Here is a 23,874-nt window from a genome sequence, read left to right on the forward strand (position 1 = left end):
AGCATAGAGAACATAGTCAGTAATACTGTAGTAACTATGTATGGTGTCAGATAAGTACTAGACTTATTGGGGTGATCACTTCATTAAGTTACGTAAATGTCTAATCACTATGTTGTACGCCTGAAACAATAATATAATATTGTATGTCAACTATAATTGAAAAATAAAAATAATTCTTTTTTAAAAAAACGTACACGGTGACCAATAAAAATTCGGTGAAGAAAATTTCTAAAAACTATCACAGAATAAATATTTATTAGCCAACTCATGTGCTAAGTTTTGAACTTATTGGAGCTATTTCTATTTTGGAAGTAAATATTCTTGCTGCTTTTAGAAATTAAATATTCTTAAAATTTCATTAAGACATGTCACCTAGTGAATTTTTAAGTAACATAAAGAGAATGTAATGGATACCTGAGGCTTTATTCTATACCAATAGGTATACAGCTATCAACACAAATGCCTTGGATTCAAACTGAAAGTTGCCTCGGCAATAACTGAGAACTTTTTTTTTTTTTTTTTTACTAGAGTCGGGGAGAGAGAGAAACATTGACTTCTTGTTCCAACCTTTTATGCACTCACTGGTTGTTTCTTGTATGTGCCCTAACTGGATGGAGATTGAACCTGCAACCTTGGCATAAAGGGACAATGCTCCAACCAACTGAGCTACCCAGTCAGGGCCCAAACATGTTAAGAATCAATTGGCTAGTGAAGGACAACCGTAAGCCTCATATGTGGAAGTAGTAAACCAAAGGAAAAACCTCTTGCACTTCAAAATACATATTCTGATAAGATAGACAAAACCTATCTTAAGAGTTTAACTGCTAATTAGTAAATATATTTATAATATAATTATATATTTTCCCTTAAAGATATATAGAAGTGAAAATAAAGTTCAAATTATACGTTAAGTGTCAGAGGCTTAGTTCAGTAGTCTAAGCTTCTAATAAATTCTGGACAAGAAGCAAGGCAGATAACATTTTATACTACTAAATATATGAATTACAAATGTTTATAAGGTACTTTGAATTTCCAAGTAGGTCATAATATCTGTTAAAATTATCTATAAAGTTTGACTAGAAGGAAAAAATGAGAATGCTTAACATCCCAATAAGAAATTTTCATTAGACATCAACAACCAGCTATCAATGTAACCTATACAGTAACTGTAATTTATCACTTGGTCATTTTTTTTAACCCTCACCTGATGATGTATTTATTGATTTTAGAGAGCAGAAGGGGGAAGAAAAAGATAGCAATAGACATAAAAACAAAAAAAACAAATAAGAAAAACAAAATAAAACAAAAAAAAAGATAGTAACAGAAACATTCAGAGAGAAGCATCAACTGGTTGCCACCCACATACACCAAGATCAGGGATCAAACTCACAACCTATGTATGTACCCTGACCAGGGATAAAATCCACAGCCTTTTGGTGCACAGGATGACACTCCAGCAAACTGAGCCTCCCAGCCAGGGGTATCATTTGGTAATTTTTAGAACGTTTTACAAATATTTTGGTTGATTCATGTAACAATTCTGTTGGATAATCAGTATCAATTTCATTTGAGATATCAGTAAACCAGTGCGAGGCACATCAGTTCTTCCCAAAATTTAGTGTTTACAAGAACTACTTAAGAACATGTTAAAATGCAGTCTCAGGTAACCCTTACCCACCCCCAGACTGAGATGACTCTCAGAAATCAGGAGTTTAAGTAAACAATCAGTATTTAAATAAACACTGGTACAGGTGGTACCTCCCCCACCCAGACACTGCTTTTAGGACACTGATCTAGGTAACATACTAATACTGGAAGTGGTCTAAAACTCCATTTGTACTCTGCATCAAAGTTCCCAAATGTTTTAGAATAGTGATTTTCAACCAGAGTGCCGCAAGAATTTTTACAACATGTAACACCTGACCATTTAGTCGGGGGCACTGACATCTTTTCCCTTAGACTGGCAAATAAAAATATTTTGACAGTCAACACAACAACAACACTGCAGTGTGAATACATAGTCTTGATCCACATACACAGGGCATATAACAGAGTTGCATCTTATTGGTCACCTCACAAAATAAGGTTCCATCCGATTGGTTAATTCTTGGTACCAGAAATCCTTATATACAAAGTATAGGTACCCGTTTTTAAAAAAATCAGTTTGGAGCAAAAAGGGTAGATAATCACTACCATTATTATCTTTCAGTAACTCAATCAAAATTTTACCTATTTTTATTAGATCAGCAAAAAATACATTTTTGGTGTGTCACAAAATTTTAGCAATTAATGTGTGCCATGAGATGAAAAAAGTTGAAAATCTCTGATTTAGACAGCAGACGGTTGTGGATCTCGATGAAAGATATGTACAATTTTAAATAAACTGAAATATTATATTCAGTTCAATTAAATACCTTATACTAAACTCCAGTACAAACCAGGAGGTGACCAAGTTTTAAGAAACTTTAAGTAGATTCTATTATTAATTTCATTTTCTCTGTGAAACAAAGGAAAAACTAATTAAATTATTTTAATTTAGTACCTTCTCATGGTTTGAAAACTATTGCTGTTATTGATTGGGGAACTAAAACTTAGGTACCTCAGGTTCTAGGAACATGATGAAAAATTAATATGAAACTATAAAAGCACTTAAGAGCACAACTTCGTGAATATACTAAAAACCCTCGAACACCTTAAAAGGGTGAATTTTATTATGTGAATTAAATCTCATTTTTTATTTTTTTAAAGATTTTATTTATTTATTTTTAGAGAGAGAAGGGAGGGAAACATCCACGTGTCCTTGACTCTTGCACGCCCCCTACTGGGGATCTGGCCCACAACCCAGACATGTGCCTTGACAGGGAATTGAACCAGCGACCCTTTGGTTCACAGGCCGGCATTCAATCCACTGAGCCACACCAGCCAGGGCTATATCCCATTTTTTAAAAAGAAAAAAAAAACACTTAGAAAAAATTTCAAACTCAAGTATTTCCCAATAACTTTTAACTTATAAGATATCATATCAGCCCTGGCTGGTGTGGCTCAGTGGCTGAGTGCCAGCCTGCAAAGCAAAGGGTTGCAGGTTCAGTTCCCAGTTTATGACACATATCTAGGTTGTGGGCCAGGTCCCCAGTAGGGGGCACGCAAGAGGCAACCACACAATGACATTTCTCTCCTCTTTCTCCCTCTCTAAAAAAATTAATAAAATATATTTTTTAGAAAGATGTATCAGCATTAAATAGCATAATTATTTCCTGGCCTACATCACAGATGCTAAAAACTAATGTAGACATAATGAAGAGTGTAAATAAGGCCACTAGTTTAATAATGATTTTAAATAAGAATTTTAATGCCAATATTTATATGTTTATTTGCTCAAATTTTTCCAATAAATCCTACTTCATCTGTCTTTTATAAGTTATTTTCAAATTCTATAACAATATATCAGTATTTCTTACTTTACTAAGATAATCTCTGCATTTCTTAAATTGAGTACATAGTATATAATACACTAATATACAGTAAGATGCCTATTAAGCATCAGGCTTTGAAGGCAGACTATCTCATCTCTGCTTCTTACCATATACATGACCTCAGGCAAGTAACTTACCCTTTCTCCCATAGGGTTGTTGCACCAATGTATATAAAGTGCTTAGAACAGGGCCTAGTACTAAATAAGCACACCATAAATGTCATCTACTTTAATTACATAATTATTATTTTTATGGGAAAAAGTACCTTACCTTAAACAACTCATTACAAATCATGATAATATTAAAATTCAATTTACTTCATCAATGGACTCAAACATTTAGGAAAGTCTAGCTTACTATCTTATTAAGCAGCCTCATTGTTTGTTGTATCTATCCTATTCACAAGTCAATTTTTCCAACTGAGTCATTATTAGTCCCTCCCCTGATTCATCACATAGAAAGGTAAACAGTCTATAATATAATAGGCATACCAAAAGGCAGTTCTTAATCTACCTGGATTTATAAGGTTTACTAAGTAGAACTTGTCCTACATAATGGTCACAAATATGCTGAATAATTATGACAAATTTTATTCACTTAAAAATGCTTTCTATGTATCCAATGCTCCTTAAACGATGGAGTTAGTGTTAAAACCCCACCCTGACAGCTCCAGCCTGTGTGGCTCTGGTTCATCCACGAACTGAAAGTCACACGGGTTCAATTCCTGGTCAGGGTGCATTCAGAAGGCAACCAATCAATGTTTTCTCTCTCTCTTTCTCTAAAATCAATAAAATCCACCCCCAGTAGAAGATTAAAAAATAAATTTAAAACCCCACCTTGACAGAGAAGCAACATGTGACTTAAGTAAAAATCAAACAGCCTCATCTTCTGACTGCTAGCCAAAAATAGGTTTATATTTTGCTGACGGCCTGGTACTCAAAATTTTTTCAAGCAAACTGTAGAGGGTCAGAAGCAATTACTGAACCTACAAATTTGACCTGAAGTTCTTTTCGATTCCTTACTTGCACTGTTTTCCCCATTTAGATGTTTAAATTGTTTAAGATAACCTCTAAAAAAAGTTATTTAAAAAGTCTAGGGAAATAAGCTAAATAATGTAAAGTGGGTTAATTCTTTAACACTCCCCATTCCCTAGATACACACATACACAAACACACACAAACATTGCTCTATCCCTTATTCACTTTCCATATGATCTTGAGTCATTTAAACCCTCTAGGCCTCCATTTTCTCCTCCGGAAACGGGGATAAAAGAGCAAATGTAACGACCACATGGGATTACTATGAACATTAATTAGGACAACATATAAAATACTTTAGTCAACCAACAGGACATCAATGGGTTTCAATGTTAGCTTTTCTAAGTTGAATCAAAACCTCAGTGTCATTTGAGTCCTACCTATTAAAAGTTTATTTCCTGTGGTAACCATCTCTATTAACCCGTTCATGCAAACCTAATCAAAGGCAGTAACTTTTTCAAGCACTCTAAAAACAGGGTTCTATAACTACCTACCAAGCCTACCTCAACTATCACCCTCCTCCGAGTTAGGTACCCTGATCAAGAAATAGGCTGTCCTTTACACTGTACTTACCGAAACTGCCTATCTTACTGGAGAGCCCCTTGTGGGCAAGGCCCGTGTCCTCTTCATTTCTATACCCCAGACTGCAGCCCACTAGTTCTTACCCCTGACTCACCTCAGAATCACATGGAGAGCTTACCAAAATATCATTGCCTGGGATCCATCCCAGATGCACTGAATCATAAGGGGGTCAGGGAGGCAGAGGGGAGTGCTTTTTTAAGATCCTCACATGATATTAACGTGCAGCTACAGTTAAGAACCCCTGAACTCTGGCATTTAAAATACTATATTCGTACAAACAGCTATGTATACGTGTATGTGTGAATACATAGGTAGAGAAACATAATCCTGAGCTCTGACCCTTATCCTCAGTAGCCTCTCAGCCCAATCATCTTTTCCCCTTTAAACACACAATATTTCTAATAAACATCACTTATAAGCATTAAGATGGCTGTTAACTTAGCCTTCCTCCTGGATGACTCTCTTGCTCATTACTCTCCTTGTTTTCTCCACAGTGCTTACAATAGTACCTTGAAGACAAAAGTAGTAAACATCTGACTGATTTAATAAACATATGCAATAGTTATTGGCAGGAATTATGTCACATCCAATATCCAACCCGGGCTGTTCCCTCAAAAAAAATTAAAAAATAAAAATTTTTTGAGAAGTTTTAAAAACATCTCTAACTTTGGAAATGAGAACTAAAGTTCATCTCATCTGCATATTTGCACTTTTTATTACAGTCATTACATGTAGTATCAACCCAGTATTTTACCCTTATTCACCACTTTCAGTTTTTGACCTGCTTCCTTCCTAAAACTACCTCCTAGTTGCTTTTGGTATCTTTAGCTATTGTCAGGTACCTTTATAATAATTTTATAAGAGTTGGTAATTAGTAAAATAAGTTAATGAAAGTCACAATGAATGTGCCACACACATTTAATAAATACTTCCTGAAGGGAATAAACTTACTGTTTATTAATCACTGAAATAAGTATACAATTTACATGCTAATGTACTATAAATTTTTTGGGAACAGGGTCTGAAAATAAGTCTTACTCAACATTATATATAATACAAGTCTACTTTTGAAAATTAACAGGTTGGTGATGCTCTGTTTTTATAGTATTTTCATACCTGAAAATTTTGTAAATGTTACATGACTTTTTAAAACAATAGTATTATAACTTTTTAAAACAAGTAGTATTACGCAAAAAGCTCCACAGCAATGGGCCTTGTGAATGTTAAAACTAATAAAAATGAATGGCACACAATTTTAAAAAGAAGAAAAAGACACGGCAAAAGGTTCACTCTCAAAGCTTTGAGTCATCTATTTTACCACAACTAAAATAATCTGACTTGTCATTTTTTAAAAAACTGAAAATATGGGGAGGAGGCACTCAAGAAGCATGCCTGCTAATTAGATACAATGGTAAAACATGACCATGTTTTGTTGGGTCCTACAGCATGAAACAGAGCCATAGTAACCACAAAAAGCAAGCAGTCCTCAATTCCCTATTCAATAAAAAAGGTTCAAATTCCACACACACAGAAATGGTAACCTGGGTTGTTTGTTTTTAAGGAAGATTAAATTTTGGAGTTGCCAACACCCAAATGAAAAACATTCCAGAGTATTAGACTCAATTGTAGAGGGGAGTCATCTACATTCTCAGCACTAGGTTCCTTCCCCAAAGCAAAGTATTAACAAAGGATGTTTCTTAGGATCTCACAAAATACACCATACTTATGTCCCCTAGTAAACATTATCCTTGTTAAAAAACAAAAACAAAAAGGTATTTGAGAAATAACAACGTTAGCACAAGCAGCCAAATAGTGAAGTTTAACATCTGCCAATATATTTCCCAAAATAAGACTCCTGTCAGATGAATAATGAGCAAAAGACTGAAAATGACAAATTCCTTTATTTGGACCCTCAGCTACTTTTAAAAATAAAGTTGAGGAATGTAGTTTTTCCAAAGCCTTGTCTTCAGTTTCCCCTTAATCTTCATACTTTTAACTAAACAAACAAAAATAACCTTCGAAATTTGATTACCACTCATATGAATTCCTTCTGAAGCAATTTAATGAATAACAGATCTTTTGTGCAAGTAGCAAACCACAGTGGACAGTTTTGCTGGCTGATAAAAATCTCCCTGAAACACTCATAAAAATATACTCTTCAAAGGAAAACTGATTTTCCAGGTACAAAAATTATATTAAGACTTAAAAATCTGGGTATGTCTGCCAATGCTTTTACTTGAACCACAATTAAAGTTAGTAAATTCTTATTATTTTCTTGGTGTCACATTGAAGCAACTGAAGACCAGAAGTAAAAAAAAAAAAAAAAAAAAAAGAAAGAAAGAAAGAAAAGGTAGTAAAACAATGTGCCAATGAGAAAAAGATGGAAAAACTACTTTGGATGAAACAAGGCTTTTGAATCAGTTTCCAAAATTGGTGAGCTACTATTAACGCAACCGAAACTTGTTTAGGATTGCTTTGGTGCGGGTAAAGTGGTGCAGCCACACACTAAGTAAAAATGTTTCACCAGTCACTCTAATAGGAAGATGCCATTGCCTGCAGAAATGTTTTGAGACTGCTCAAAAACAAACAAACAAAACCCAACCCTACCACAAATATTTTCTAGAGTACACAGAGCCAAACATCTCAGCAAAAATTCTGAGTTCCTGCAGAGTTCCTATTGTCCTAGATATCACTCAGGAAAAAAGTGTGTGTGCATGTGTGTTGGGGAGCACTATTTCCAAAGGCTGGTTTATGTATGAAATAGATGAAATAGGGCATATATTTGTGAGGATTTACTCATCTGGGGTTCACTGAAAAACAAAGGTGTCTCGGATAGTGCTTAGGCCACGTTTCCTTTACAGGTGCTATTAAACACTGTTGAGAGAAGAGGAGATAAACAATCTGATAACTTGAGACAGACACGTGGGAAACTTAAGAGTATGTCATCATCGCCATTAATCAATTTTTCTAACTGATCAAGCATTAAAAAAAAAAGTCTAAGTGAGCAGGTTCTGGAGCCAGGATCTGTCTTTCCACCACTGTAAATATGTATCCTGGGTCTGAGACCTTAGCCTGAAAAGCACGTGCCCTGCTTTGGGTTCGGGGAACTTCCCAAGAAGCATTTGTTCAGAGTAAAACTCCATCACCTTCGGCCACCCTTAAAGGGTGAGTGGTACAGTGGGAAAACTCTGAGCCCGGGAGACCCCAGAGCTCCGAGGAGGAAACTCGAGGCGACAGCAGCCCCCACCCCCACCCCCAGGTGAGGCCGCAGTCCCCGCCCGGCTCACCTCTGCCGCGGGGATGTTGACCACGCCAGTGGAGCGGCGCTTCTCCCGCAGCTTCCTCTTCTCGATCTGCCCCTTGCCTTTCCTGGCACTGGGGCCCGAGCTCTTGCCTTTCTCCCGGGCGCCGTCCCGCTCCTCGTCGTCGCTCCGGGCCGGCGGAGCCCCAGAAGAGGTGGAGGCGGCGCCCGCGGGGGTCTCGTCTTCGGGCCGCCGCGGGCCCGGAGCCGCCCGGGACAGCCCCGGGGGGGCCACCGCGTAGTTCACACCCCCGGGGGCGGCAGGTGCGGCCGCGCCGCCCGGGAGGTTGTTGTTGAGCTCATTGGCCGCGGCGGCCCCCGAGGTGCCCAGAGAGCCGGGCGGGGGCTTTCCGGCAGCCTCGCCACTGCCCACGCCCTGGGCGGCCGAGCCCGGGGTGTTCTGCTTGGCGCGGAGCTTCTCGCGCTTCGCCTTCCACTCCTCCAGGAAGTCTGTGGTGCTGCTGCTGCTGCTGCTGCCGCCGCCGCCGCCGCCTGTCCGGTAGCCACCGGTCGCCATATTCCCAGCGGGGCCGGCCGGGCTCACACCGCAGGCCGCCCACCCGGCTCGGGCCGCCGCCGCCGCCTCTTCCTTCCGGCGGCCCCGAGGGTGCGCGCGAACGACCCCCAGGCGCGGAGCGGCCGCGGCTCCCCCAGCCGCTCGCGGGCTGAATGGAAACACAAAAGGGGGCGGAGAAGGGAAGCGTAGGGTCCTCACGCGGCCCCAGGGACTGCCCCGCGGCTGCGCCCCTCCGGGCCCCCCGACCCGCAGTGCGCCCACTTGTCCCCAAGTTTCGCCGCCGCACCTACACGGCGCGCCCGGGCGCTAGCCGCCCCCCGAGGGGAGGAGAAAGGGACTGCCCCCACCCTCGGTCCCCGCCCCACCGCACCGGGGTCCCGGCCTGCGGCAGACCGCGGACCGGGGCCAGACCCCGCCACCTGTCGGCCCGTCTCATCTCCAGCCCCTCGCTCCGGACCCTGCCTGTCCGGGTCCCCGCCGCCCACACCCCCATTCCCTGGGAACGGCTGGCGGAGGAAGGGGGACGCGTAGACACTAGCTGTCCAGCCGATTCGGGAAGGGACCGGCGCGCGCGTGCCAACCCCTTACCTGGGAGAGGTTGGAGGGACGAGGCGTGGGGCTAGAACCGGCGCCCAGGTGAGCCGAAGCGGCCGCGCTGAAGGCGCCGCAGCCGACTCGCCGCCCGGAGGTCCCGGCTCTGCCCGGCTAGCTGGGAGGGAGGGCGGAGGGAGGCAGGCAGCGAGGGGCGGGAGGGGAGCCGAGAGACGCCGAAGCGCGGGCGGAAAGGGCCGAGACGGCGCGGAGGGGCGCGGCGCTGGGCGGGAGGGGGTCTCGCCCGTCGCCGCCCCGCCCCCGGCGCTCAGGTGCGCGGCGCCGCGGCCGGCCCGCCGCTCGGTTGGCACATTCCTGGGCTCGCGGGCTCGCAGCGTCTGGCGTCTCCGCGCCTCCGACTGGGGCGGGGATGGCCCTCCGCGCCCTTCACCCCGTTTCTCTTCTCCGCCTCTCTCTTCTCCCACCACTCTTCCTTTTAAGTACAAGACAAATCTTCGAGGGAAAGTCTCGAATGCTGCTGGCTGAGGGGGAAAGTACAATCGACTTGGGATGATTCAGGGCCTGGCTAGCCAGGATGGGAAATCCTGCTCGCGCCCCGGTCCCTCTTCGCTGCCCCTTTTTAGATGTGCCAGGATGGCAGGTAGAGAACAGAAAGAACTGAAACAAACCCAGCACTCCTTGTAAGAAAAGTTTGTAGTCTTCTGGTGAAAGTTACCTAAAAGGAAGGGCTTACATTGACAGTAAGGGTTTACTCATTGTCTTAGGCTTACTAGAGAAAATTAAAAACATTTTGACCACGTTGGCTATCTTAATCCTATTTGGATTTTCTTCTTAACCCTGTCTTTACACCTCCTCTTTGCAGATAGTGAATTTAGCAGCAAAAAGCTCCCTACCAAAGTACTAAGGCTGCATTGATGCTCATTTGATGTGAGCTGGGGCCGTGATTGTTATTTTTCTTATTGCGCCCTAGGGTAAATCTTATCCTCAGGTGCAAATCATCTTAGGTTTCTGGATCAGGGCTGGGTGGGCTGCAGCTGACAGGGACCTGAGGAGCCTGAGCTCACTTTATCCAAGGAATGCCAGGGCACATCACAGTCTTAGGATACAAATGTCAGGTCACCATTTTGTGAAAAGCAGGTGAGCCCTGAGTCACACTCTTACCTGACATTAATCTTTCTTCCTATTTAGTATGCCTGTTTTGCCCAGGTGACACATGGTGGGAGGGCAGTCAGTGTGCACCTGCCACAGGAATGACAACAGGAGAAGGTGATTCACTTGCTATTTATTTCTCACAAGGAAAGTCACACAGCTCTGGTCTTTGGTTTGGCTGTTGGGGTGAACATATGAGAACCCAGGAGGGAGCTGTGGAAAAATCCTTAGAAAATTAGAGGACTTCCTTGGGAATGGGTATAAAGGCTGAGCCTAGCTGGTACCAACCTGGGTGCACCCTCTGAAACTCCTCATTACAGATTCATTCGTTTGTTTTCTGAGTTTTAGGAGAGGAGACAAAGGGTTGGGCATTAACCAGATTCACGCTAATGTGCTTGGAGGGGCTGCAGGATACAGTGGAAAGAGAATATAGTCTGCCCGGATGCAAACATAAGTAGCTGAAAGGTCTCAGGCACGTTGTTTAAATTCTCTGAAACTTTCTTTACTATAAAAATCAGCAATAACAGCGTATATTTTTAAAGCTGTTATAAGAATGGACAAGGTGTGTTAAGTGTGCTTGGTTCAAGAAAGGCACTCGGTAACTACAGTCCCTTTTATTAATAAGGTATCAGCAGTTAGAATCCTGGGTCTTTAAGATGCTGGGGGGGCTTGGGGGGACTTAGGCAAAAACATAAGGTACTGAATATGAAATAGAAACTTGAAACCAATTGGCTGAGTGAACTAGGATAATACTTATGCCACATAACTTGGTACTGCATCTCTTAGACCAGTTCTCTTAATATTAATAGGCTCTGTGTCAGGAATGCTGACTCTTACTGGCTTTGAGTAAGTTGCTTAACATTTGTGCCTCTGTTTACTTACATATAAAATGGGGATAATAATACTTCCTACATTGTGAGAGTGTTGTGAAAGTGCTTGAGATCCTTAGATAAAAGGTAATACGTTAGTACCAAAGTAGTTATTACTAGTCTATAAAGTATCCTAGGAACCATGGATGAAAGAGATTATTGAGGTACAAAGCACTATATGTTATTATTGTTATCATGTATTATACCTTTGTCTTTACCTTACCATCCTCAACATTCCCAAACATGTATTTCACAGCCAGACTGCTTCCAACAAGGCACCAAGATATATAGCTGAGTCAGTCCTAAATTGCAAAATGTTTGCATATCATCAATCTTTAAGTATATAGTGTCCTGATGAAATAATTTTCAGAGACTCAAAGCTTAGTTTCTCAACCACATCACTATTGACATTGGGGACTAGATAATTCTTTGTTTGGGGAGTTGTCCATTGTAGGATGTTTAGCAGCATCCTTAGCTTCTATCTATTAGATGCCAGCATCTGCCCCCCAGCCCCGGTTGTAACTTTGCCAAATGTTCGGGGGGTACAGGGAGGGGGGCAAAATATTTCCCAGTTGAGAAGCTCTGAGCTAGCCTAAAATAACTAATTTTGATGACTCACTTGCCTTAATAATAAAGGGAAATATGATGCTAACAAAACAAATATATTCCTTTTAATATGTCACAGTGAAATTTATTCTAAATGTTAAATCTTACTTAATGTTTTCCAGGCAGGCGATTAGCTATGATGTGAAACAGCCTACTTGTATGTGTTGAAATAATAGGATATTGGGAAATAGCTATTTTGCCTTCAATGCAAATATTTCTGGACCATATGCAATTCACCCTCTTAAATAAAAAGAATACATGTACACCGTTTTAAAAGTTAAATACTTTCGTTCTAGCAGGATTATAGCAAAAGACAGCAACCTACCCTTTCCACTCCCAAACCCTTCCCAGGACTTTGAACTCTTGACTGTTTCTGCTAATATAGATCTTCATATTTATTTTTAATGTTCTTATCTAGTATCTACTTATTGATTTTACTATTTTTAGACATCTTTACTGAGCTCCTAATACAGAAGAAAATTTAGCTCTTTTACACTAGCCACACATATACTTTTCTCACTCCTAAACTCCCACGATATATCATGATGTTTATTAAATAAACAGTAAATGTTTATAGTGTTATGACAATTCAAATATTGCTCACAGCTGAGCCATGCAATGTACTACTATAATTGCATTTCTTTTGTTTTTTAACATCCATTTTCTTGTTACACAGCTATTTTTTCCACAATTAAAACTTGCACTTTTTTTGTATTGTTGGCTTGCTTTTCTATATACCAGTCACAAATTTATGCTCAAACTCTTCTCAACAACCTCCTTGCTACTGAGCCTTGAAGAACAAATTCAAGAATCTAATTTTTCCTTGGGTTGATTTTCAACTAGTCGTTCAGTTTTCACCCCCAACCTTTGCTCCCTTTCAGAGGTATGTGCTACTGCCTCCAACATCTGGACTTTCTTTCCAGGGTTCTTCAAGGTAAAAGGGTTACATCTTTTCATTTTGCCGCCTGCAGGTGGTTAGAACTCACCTTTCTCTGCTCTGCTGAAGGCTACCTGTTTTCCATCTTTCATCTTCCAAAATTTTCTTCTCATCTCCCCCCTCTTTGTTGTTACTGGTTTATCCCTTTACTTTTGTTTTAGTGACGTTACTTGAGGGAGTAGACATAAAATGTGTTTTTGTTGGTAAAGTTTAACAGGAAGTCCAATCCATCAATTTTGCAGATTTCCAAATACTTTGAAATGTAATCCATGATGAAGCCAGATCAGTAGAGACCACTACATTTTATTTGCCTTCTCACTGAATGAAATCATAAGCCCCTTATTAATTGGCACTATTAGAAAGAGCTCTATGAAATGTATTTTCTGTAGACTGGTTTGAAGATGTGGACCATTATATTACATATTCCTATTATGTAAATTAGGAATGTTCCTATTCTCAAAAACCTAGGAACATTAATATTAAAAATAGCTCTATTTCTCTTTTGTTAGTTTTTTAAAGATTTTACTTATTTTAGAGAGAGAGTAAGGGAGGGAGCGAGAGAGGGAGAGAAACATCGATGTGAGAGAGAAATATTAATTGGTTGCCTGTCCTACATGCCCCAACCTGTCACCGACTGCAACCCAGCCATGTGCCCTGACTGGGAATCGAACCAGTGACATATTTTGCTGTGTGGTACAACACCCAACCAACTGAACCACACCAGTCAGGGCATTTTTTTTTTTAAACCACAGTAAAACTATGTGGTATTTAGCTAGTGAGTTTTCCCTTTTTTCATTTGATTACTGGTATCTTTGCCAGATTAATGGCCTATCAAGTAAAGGATGTAGGTTTTGTGATGCCTGACACTTATACAATCTTCCTTGAGAAAACGAATAGGTAAGAAAATAAATATTTATAATAAAAATTTATTTTTATTTTTTAATTTGTTTTTTCTTTTTTCTTTTTTTGCTTTTAGAGAGAGGAGAAGGAAGGGGGAAAGAGACAGAGAGACACATCAATCGGTTGCCTCTTGCAAGCACCCAGCCAGGAACCTGGCCTACAACCCAGGCATGTGACCTGACTGGGAATCCAACTGGTGACCTTTCTGTTCACAGGCCGGCACTCAATGCACTGTGTCACATCAGCCAGGGATAATAAAATTTTTTTTCAATTATAAATGTTAACAAATTGAAATATGCCATAAGCATTATAAAAATTCCTAAGACAACTCTACCCACTTTCCTATATCTGGATCTACTCTCTGCCTTCTTACTTTTAACGTTCTCTGCCCCTCTCAAAGGCAGTCCTGCCATTTGTTACCTTTCCTCTTTAAAGGGCTTTGCTCTCCTCTCGTTCGTAATCAGTTTTGTCTCTAGGAAATCATTCCTTTCAACATACAAATGAACTCTTGTAATCCCCCTGTATGAGTTTTCTATTTATTACTGTAACAAATTTCCACAGACTTAGCATCTTAAACAGTACCAGTTTATCACCTTACAGTTCTGTTGATAGAAGTCCAACACCAGTCACCCTGAGCTAAAATCAAGAGGCCAGCGGGGCTGCAGCATTCCTTTCTAGAAGCCCTCAGGAAGAATCCATTTCCTTGCCTTTTCCAGCCTCTAGAAGCCACCCACACTTCTCAGCTAAAGGTCTTCTTCCCTCATTTTCAAAGCAAGCAATGTTACATCCCTTTGCCCTCGCTGTGCCTTTCTTCCATAATCACAAATCCCTATGATTCTCTCTTCTGCCTCCCTTTTCCACTTTTAAGTATCCTTGTAATTACTGTTAAATTTAAGTGAGTACATTTGAAGATATAACTGGCTCTATTAAGTGATTCATAAATCAGGCAGCATCCCATCAAGCAACTAGAAGGGTGTTTTGAGGCTCTGTACAAAACTTAAAGTTTCTATAGAAAAGAAGGGTGCGGTAAGGAAGCTATTCGCAAAAGAAAAGATTATTTTTAGGCCAGGATATTTTCTTTGGTCCGAGAGAACAGGAAGAAGGATTTTATCTCACAGTTTGCCTCTTGTTTTGGGGAATGTAGATGGCCCTTGTGACAGATAACGTCATCCGCGCTGACCAGAGAATTCCAGACTAGTTAAGATTACATTTCTGGAAAAGGTCAACACTGCAATTAGGGTAAGTGTTAAATACAAGTTTGGGAACATGGGCTTTCAGTACAAGTGATGACATTTTGGGCCTGTGGTTTTTCTTTTATATTACATTGGGACCACCTGGATGATCTAGGATAATCTATTTTAAAATCAACTGATTAGCAACCTTAATTCCATCTTCAACCTTAATTCTCCTTTTCATATAATTTAATATATTCACAATTTCCAGGAATTAGGGCCTGGAACTCCTTGGAGGCTGTTATTCTGACTGCTACACCCTCTTAGGAAAACAAAACAATATGAAACAAAACTACCCTTGACTTTAGAATCCAGTCTGGTCAATGTCCTATTTCTCTGTTTGTGCTCACAGTCAAAATCCTTGAAAGAATTATGTTCAGTCACTGTTGCAACCCTGTGGGACTTAGCCTTGAATCCCTGGGGCCTCTCCTAACCCCGGGTGCTTAGTGTCGTCATTGAATTGTAGGTATCCAGTCAGTGTCCTGAGAGTGGGAAAACTGGTCGGTGCAGGAACTGCCCACCCTCAACATTTAGCGTCACAGTGTGGAGAGCAGGGGAAGAGCAGTGTTTCTCTTTTTACCTGAAACAGAACTTACCTGCAAGAGGTTAGGTTGAAGATGTGATTTCCTGATAAGCCAGCAACTGCAGTCTTAGGTATCTACCCTACTGGAACTCTGACGTGTACACAGGGCCATATGGAAATGAATGTTTATTGCAGCACTGATTTATTTTTAATAATGTTTTCTAATTCTCCTTGGTGTACATTATATTGGTTTCACACGCACAACCCAGTGATTAGACATTTACATAATTTATGAAATGATCACCCTGATAAATCTAGTACCCATCTGACACCATACATAGTTCTTTCAATATTATTGACGAGCTTCCCTATGCTGCACTTTCCACCCCCATGACTATTCTGTAACTACCGATTTGCACTTCTTAATCCCTTCATCTTTTTCTCCCATCCTCCCAAACCCCCTCTCATCTGGCAATAGTCAAAAGGTTCTTTGTATCTGTAAGTCTCTTTCTATTCTGCTTGTTCATTTATTTTGTTTTTCAGATTCTATCAATAAGTGAAGTTATATGGCATTTGTCTTTATTTTACTTATTTCCTTCAGCATAATAACCTGTAGGTCCATCCACACAGTATTGATTTTAATAGTGAAATAATGAAAAAAACTACCTGTAGTTAGCAGAGTGGATATATAAATTATAGTTATTAGTACAATGGAACATTTACATCATAAAAACCGTTCAAATAGATATGTAAAATGTGAGATTCATATAATTTTCTAAAATGTATATTTTTTCACAGATACATACTTTTCTAATATAAACACAAAAACAAACATGCCAAATTCATCTTATTAGTTATTTCTGAGGGCAATGAAGAAAGAAGATAAAGGAGCTATAATGTTGCTGTTATTTATGTTTTATTTCTTTAAAAAGAAAGAGCTAAGAAAATGTTGCAAAATATTTAACATTTGTTAAATCTTGGGTGGGGGATACCTATGCTCTCTGTTATATTATTTTCTGGAATTTTATATGATTAAAATATGCTAGAATTTAAAAATTTTTAAGGAAAATGGCTGGACTTGTATAAATTATTTCATAAGTAAAGACTTGATTTTAAAAGACTACAACTTTAAGGCTATACTTTCAGGGATCATTTCTATAGTTCGTTAAAATGCTACAACTTTAACAAAATTGGACTTGCCCAACACATCTTGGGGCAACCTTAAAGTGTAGCTATCTTTCTTTTTTTTTGTCAAGCCAAAAAGGACAAAAAAAAAAGTAAAAAAATTAATGAACCCATGTACCTTGGAAATACTTGAATTGGTTTGCTTACAGCTTGGGGCAAAGGAAGAAAACTGAAGCCATGCAAATTTCAGAAGGCACCATCCCCCCTTCAGTATCACTCATCTGTCTTCTAACATCTGGAAACAGGTACCTAAACTGGCTGCTAAACCACTTTCCTTCAACAGGCAAAGAATTAGACAAAACAGGTGGTGCCTTTCATCATAACTAGCTCTTCATTATCATTCTTTATTTGTACCCTGGCACCATTAAAAAAATATTCCAATGTCTCTGACCCCCTTTTGGAAACTCGACAAGCCATTGTCATTTTCCAAAGAGTGAAAAAATGTCTTGGTCAAGGAAAATTTCGTGTGGACAGAAAGTTTGGGTTTTCTGGGCACAGATGGAGCACTCAGAAGCTCAGTAACTGTTTGCTGGGACTGCTCTGCCGAACGTGCTCCGCACGCTGTCCTGACTCGTCGCTCTCAGTGTCAACAGGAGGCGGTCTGTGCACAAACACTCAAAGGAGCCTTCTTGTCTACTGCTGTGAAGGTCATTAACTTTCTCAGAGCCTAGTCCTGACCTCAACCTTTTCAAGAGATTTTGACTAGAAAAGACCTTGTCTGTTAACAGAGCCCACTGACTTTCCAAGGAACAAATCCTTTAAAAATTTTTTTATTGTTCAATTACAGTTGACATTCAATATTCCACAATTTCAGGTACACAGCATAGTGGTTAGACATTTGTGTAACTTACAGTGTGATCCCCCAGTAAGTATTGCACCTCCCTGGTACCACGTATGTTTATTACAATATTGTTGACAATATTTCCTACGTTGTACTTTACATCCCCTTGACTCTTCTGTAATTACCAATTTGTACTTCTTAATCTTATCTTTTTCACCCAATGCCCCAACCACCCACCCCTTTGGCAACCATCAGTTTGTTCTGTTAATCTATGAGTTTCTTTGGTTTTTTGTTAGTTTATTTCGTTCCACAAATGTGAACATAAATGTGAAGTCATATGGCATTTGCCCTTCTCTGCCTTATTTCACTTAGCATAACAGCCTTTAGGTCTGTCATTGTTGTTACAAATGGTGGTGTTTCCATCTTTTTATGGCTAATATTCCATCGTATATGTGTACCACAGCTCCTTTATCCTTTTGTCTTCTGACTGGGACATTTAATCCATTTACACTCAAAGTAATTATTGGTAAGTATGTAGTTATTGCCATTTTATTATTTGTTTTCGGATTGATTTTGTAATTCCTCTCTGTTCCTTTTCTGTTCTCTTGCTCTCTTCTCTTGTATGTCAGGATTTTCTGTAGTGTTGTGTTTGGATTTCCTTTTCTTTGTTTCTTCTGTTATCTCTTATAGATTTTTGGTTTGTGGTTACCATGTGCTTCATATATAGGAAACTATGGTTATAGCAGTCTAATTTACGTTGGTGGTAACAAGTTCAAATACATTCTAAAGTCACTACAATTTTTACTCAACCCTCCATGTTTATGTTTTTGCCATTATTTTTTACTTCTTTTGGGCATGTGTGTATCCCTTAATTTACTGTTGTAATTACACGTGATATTTTTACATTTGCTTTTTAACCTTTGTATTAGCTTTAGTGTTAGTTGACGTACTGCTTTTATTATATGTTGACCTTTGTCAGTGATCATTTTTTTTCTTTGCAATATTTTCTTATTCATAATTTTTTAAATTTTTTCTTCTTCTTAGAGAAGTCTCTTTAACATTTCTTGTAATACTGGTTTCGTGGTGATGAATTCCTTCAGCTATTTTTTTTCTGGGAACAAAAGAACAAATCTTATATGACTGAACTACATCCATAAGTTGTATGTGTGTTCAAAAGGGAGAGAGACAGAGACAGAGAGTGAGAGACAGAGAAAAAGAAGCTTTCTCAGAGTAATTTAACTGCGAAGAATTCATTGTCAGTTTTGTTACATCATGGATATTTTTCGAGGTCCTACATAGAGCATTATGGATGCTGCTAAGAGAAATCAACCAACTCTTACAGCTCAGCCACCATTTCAGGAAGTAACGATGAAATGCAAGCGACATCGCCAACTTTCTAATGAGGAGGAAGAACTTTGGGTGGTCGGAGGCCCATTGAAAAAATTTTATTAGTTTCTCTGCAAGCAGAAATCTTTAATACTCCCCAAACAGCTTAGAATTCTTTTGAATTTTTCTTCTGCTCAGATGAGTTTAAAATTAAAACATGAGACTTCCAGTCAAGATGGAGGTGTAGGTAAACACGGCTCACCTCCTCACACAACCACAGCAAAATTACAACTAGACTACAAAACAGTATCACCCAGAATCATCAGAAAATCAAGCTGCATGGAAGTCTGACAACTAAGGGTTTAAAGAAGCCACATTCATCTGGATGGATTGGAGGGTTGGAGACATGGAGAGGTGCAGAGAGGCAAGGAGTGACAGAGAGGTGGTGGACTGGGTGGTCCCACATGCACGTGTGGTGTATAAAAATTGAGAGGCATATCTTGGGAGTGAGGGATCCCAGCTGCAGACCAGACCACCCAGCCAAAAGTTCCAGCACCAAGAAGATAATACCCCATAACTTCTGGCTGTAAAAACTAGTGGAGGTCCTGGATGGTGACTCAGTGGATTGAGTGACAGCCTGCGAACCAAAAAGTCGTTGGTTCAACTCCCAGTCAGAACACATGCCAGCGTTGCAGGCCAGGTCCCCAGTTAGGAGCATGAGAGAGGCAACCTATCAATGTATCTATTGCACATCAATGTTTCTCTCCCTTTCTTTCTCCCTCCCTTCCTCTCTCTAAAAAGAAATAAAATCTTTAAAAGGTGAAAAAAAAAAAAAACAGTGGGGATTGTGGTGGCAGAAGAAACTGCAGGATTCTCAGGAGACTCCTCTTAAAGGGCCCACAAAGGTCTTAGGACTGACACAGACTCACCCGCTCTGGGATTCAGCATGAGGGCAACAGCTGGAACAGTGTAACTGCTGTACAGAGAGAGAGTGAAGTGACTGGCAACAGGACAAGTACAGGGGAACAGCTTCCTCCCTGGCAAATTTCCAGAGGCCAGGCAGCAGCACTGTCCCCTCTCCAAGCCCTCACCCCACACAGAGCCACAAAGTGACAAACTGATGAAACAGGTTGCCCCTCCCTGGCAATTACCTAAAGCTCTGCCCCACACAATTTACAGATGCCTTTTCTAAGACAGGGAGTCAAAGCAGCTCTACCTAAAACACAGGGGGGCTGCTGAATTGAAGAGACAAAGAAATATGGCCCAAATGAAAGAAAAGAACAAAACTCCAGGAAAAAAAATTAAACAAAATGGAGATAAGCAACCTATCATATCAATGCAGAGTTCAAAATACTGGTTATCAAGATGCTCAAAGAACTCACTGGTACTGTAAAACATAAAAAAGACCCAGGCAGATATGAAGGTTACATTAAGTGAAATAAAGAAAAATCTACAGGGAACCAACAGTGGAGAGGAGCCAAGAATCAAGTCAATAATTAAAACATAAGGAAGAAAAAAAGCATTCAATCAGAACAGCAAGAAGAAAAAAGAATTCAAAAAGATGAGGATGGGCTAAGGAGCTTCTGGGACATTTCCAATCGTACCAACATCCAAATCATAGGGGTGCCAGAAGGAGAAGAGGAAAAGCAAGTAATTGAAAACTTATTTGAAAAAATAATGAAAGAAAACTTCGTTAATTTGGTGAAGGAAACAAACATACAAGTCCAGGAAGCACAGAGTCCCAAACAAGTTGGACCCAAAGAGGACCACATCAAGACACATCATAATAAAAATGCCAAAGGTTAAAGATAAAGAGAGAATCTTAAAAGGAGCAAGAGAAAAACAGACAGTTACCTACAAAGGAGTTCCCATAAAACTCTCAGCTCATTTCTCAAAAGAAACTTTGCAGGCTAGAAGGGATTGGCAAAAAGCATTCAAAGTGATGAAAAGCAAGGACCTACAACCTAGATTACTCTACAGCAAAGCTATCATTTAGAATTGAAGGGTAGATAAAGTGCTTCCCAGACAAGGTAAAGCTAAGGAGTCCATCATCACCAAGCCATTATTATGTGAAATGTTAAAGGGAACTATATGAGAAAAGGATCAAAACTATGAACATTAAAATGGCAACAAATTCACAAAAATCAACAATGGAATCTAAAAACTAAGCAAACAAGCAGAACAAGAACAGAATCATAGATATGGAGATCAGTTATCAGCTGGGAGAGGGAAGGGGGAGAATGGGGGAAAAAGGTAGAGGGATTAAGAAGTACAAAATATACAGGCAGATGTTAAGAACAGTATAGGAAATGGAGAAGCCAAAGAACTTATGTGCATGACCCATGGACATGAACTAAGGGGAGGATTGCTGGAGGGAATGGGGATATTGGATAGAGGGGTAAAGGGGGAAAAATTGGGACAAACTGTAATAGCATAATCAATAAAATATATTCTTAAAAATTAAAAACATGAATTCATTATCATTCTGGCCCATAGAATGCTTCAATGATGTATACCTCACAAAGATGGTTCCATTAATTTGCAGTGATAATGACACATGAATTCAACTCAGTCTTGGAGTATGCTCTTTGACCTATATGAACCAATGTTTTTAGCACTTCTTGACTTTTAAAAAATATTGAAATCAAATGGATGACATAAACCAATTTCTTATGCAAATCAAAAGTAGCCTTTCATTAGAATTCACTGTGGAGTAACGTTAAGGTTGCCCTTTATTTTATTGACATTTGGATTTAATTCAAATTTTGAAGATAATATTTTGCATAGTAATATTTATAGCAGTATTATAGTAATATTTATAGTAATAATTTGTAGTAAACATAAATAATTTATGTTAAATGTTTGTATTTATTACAAATTATATAATAATTTATTGCTTATCACAAGTGAGGAACTACTGTACTGTCACTTCACATACAAGGTCTACTTTACCCTTTACACAGTCTGATAAGGATAGCACTAATATTACCTCCCTTCCAGAGATCAGAACATTGGAGCAGAGCCCTGGCCCAGCAGCTTAGTTGGTTAGAGCATCATCCCCTATATGCCAAGGTTGCAAGGTCAATCCCCAGTCAGGGCACGTACTAGAGTAAACTAATGAATATATACGTAAGTGGAACAACAAATCAGTGTGTTTCTCCTTCTCTATCTCTATCTCTCTCCCTATCTATCTCTTCACCCCTTCCTCTCTTTCTGTAAATATCAATAAAAAAATGTTTTAAAAGGAAATTGAGGCATGGAGACAGATTAACTTGTCCAATGTTACACAGCTAGTAAATGATAATGCCAATAGTTATGTCAAAGAATTTTCAATATAATAAAATAAATGGGAGGAAAACAGCTCAGTTTCTGTGCATTTTTCTGTGAAAGATTTATTTTGATCTCATCAGCATTTTAGATTTCATCATCAGCAATCCTTAGGACTAAGAACAACTGGACAAGCCAAGCCACGTAATTTGCACTCCCCGAGGAACCCCTTCAGCCTCTGGCTTTGCATCATAGTGTCTGGTTTGCGGCAGGTGCTCTATGTATGAGTATTTGTCAGATGGCACACGGGCAGGATGGGTGTCCTAAAGCTGTCTCCCAGGGCTTTACTTGGGAGGTGGGGGCAGCTCGGCACGGGGAAGTGTTCCTCGGTGCTTGTACCATAGCCTGCCTTTGATCCTCAGCTTTGCAGATTCAGAACTCTGATTTTATCAGCGTTATTAAGAGCATATTAATATCTGAGAGACACAGTCACATTAATGTAGGCCACTTGCCTGATGTTTAAGGGCCAAAAGATCATTGATTTATAGTGAACAATATCAAGGTCAGAAACAGGAACGTTGAAGTCATGAACAATGAGCATCCTCCGAGAAGGCCGACCTTCATAGGAGAGAAGGCATAACTGGAAATTTAGTTGGTAAGTATGGGGAGTGAACAAGCGGGGTGGGTGGGAGGAATCCAGTGCTTAGTGGCCTCTGATGAGAGAGACAGACATTCGTCTCCACAAATAAGGGCAGTTCCACCAAACTGATCAGAATGGAATGGCTCTCCCCAGGACCTTTGCATTCTGACTCTTGTTTGTTGAGGAGGCTGCTAACTCTGCTACTGATGGACGTTTTCTTTATACATGGCAATAATTTTAATCTGGTTATGTTCACGTTTATTGGTCAGACCTCTATCTGGTGAATTTGCATATCTCTGCACATGTCATGCCTTGAATTTTTTAAAAGTCTGATTCTCCAGGGCAATGTTATTGGTGGGAGTTGTACTATAACTGCAGTGTACTAATGACTACCGTTTTCTAAGAGCACTTGGCAGAGGTGTAGTCCTTTGACCTTCCAATAGAAATTCTAATTTGAAAACATTTTTTTAAAGATGGACGCTCTAACCAACTGAGCTACCAGCCAGGGTGCTCCTTCCTGACCTTAAAGTGAATGTATAAACTATATGAAGACAAGGATTACAGTACTTACTCACTTACTGTGTGCCAGGCTTCTTCCATTCGAGTCACTGTTTAGGCAGTGGAGTGAAAAGGTAAGTGACACCTCCTGCCCTCCAGGAGCTTGCAGGTGTGCAAACGCAGAGGGATGAGGCTATCCAGGTCTTCAGGGCCGAAGTCACAGGAGACCTCCCCCACCTCCCTGAAGCCCCTTCCCTTGTACCTGTGGGATGCTCGGCCCTCCATGTTTGCCTCTTGAGCCTCTGGCTATTATTTCTGTGTCTCTTTCAGAAGTTTCTGCTCTTTCAGGTCATTCCTTAAATGAGCAATTAAAAAAAAATTTTTTTTGAGTACATAATGCATGTTTATAGAAAAATATTTTAAAAGTCTAAGGGCAAAGTCTGAAAAATCAGGTTTCCTTCCCATCGATGGTGGCCAGCTGCACAGTTCTGCTCTCCCA

General features: G+C 40.0%; 1 protein-coding gene and 1 long non-coding RNA gene across 4 annotated transcripts in view; one reads left to right on the forward strand and one right to left on the reverse strand.

Annotated features, from left to right (window-relative positions):
- PAWR (pro-apoptotic WT1 regulator) overlaps positions 1-9,912 on the reverse strand; it is a 115,508-nt gene extending 105,596 nt beyond the window's left edge. For 2 of the 3 annotated variants that reach the window (XM_053921051.2, XM_053921052.2), the window contains exons 1-2: positions 9,499-9,899; positions 8,380-9,058 (exon numbers count right to left, since the gene is read on the reverse strand). In XM_053921051.2, the coding sequence (XP_053777026.1) occupies positions 8,380-8,910 (531 nt within the window). In that variant the 5' untranslated portion in view covers positions 8,911-9,058; positions 9,499-9,899. Of the gene's footprint in view, positions 1-8,379; positions 9,059-9,498 lie in introns of all 3 variants that reach the window. The other variant, XM_053921053.2, reaches the window with a different exon arrangement.
- Positions 9,913-13,997: 4,085 nt separating this feature from the next.
- Positions 13,998-17,358, forward strand: LOC139440799 (uncharacterized). The gene is made up of 3 exons (XR_011651021.1): positions 13,998-14,091; positions 15,068-15,162; positions 17,013-17,358. It is a non-coding gene; the product is annotated as an uncharacterized lncRNA (long non-coding RNA).
- Positions 17,359-23,874: the final 6,516 nt, after the last annotated feature.

This window comes from Desmodus rotundus, chromosome 3 (genome assembly GCF_022682495.2).
Source record: "Desmodus rotundus isolate HL8 chromosome 3, HLdesRot8A.1, whole genome shotgun sequence".
NCBI classification, from domain to species: domain Eukaryota; kingdom Metazoa; phylum Chordata; class Mammalia; order Chiroptera; family Phyllostomidae; genus Desmodus; species Desmodus rotundus.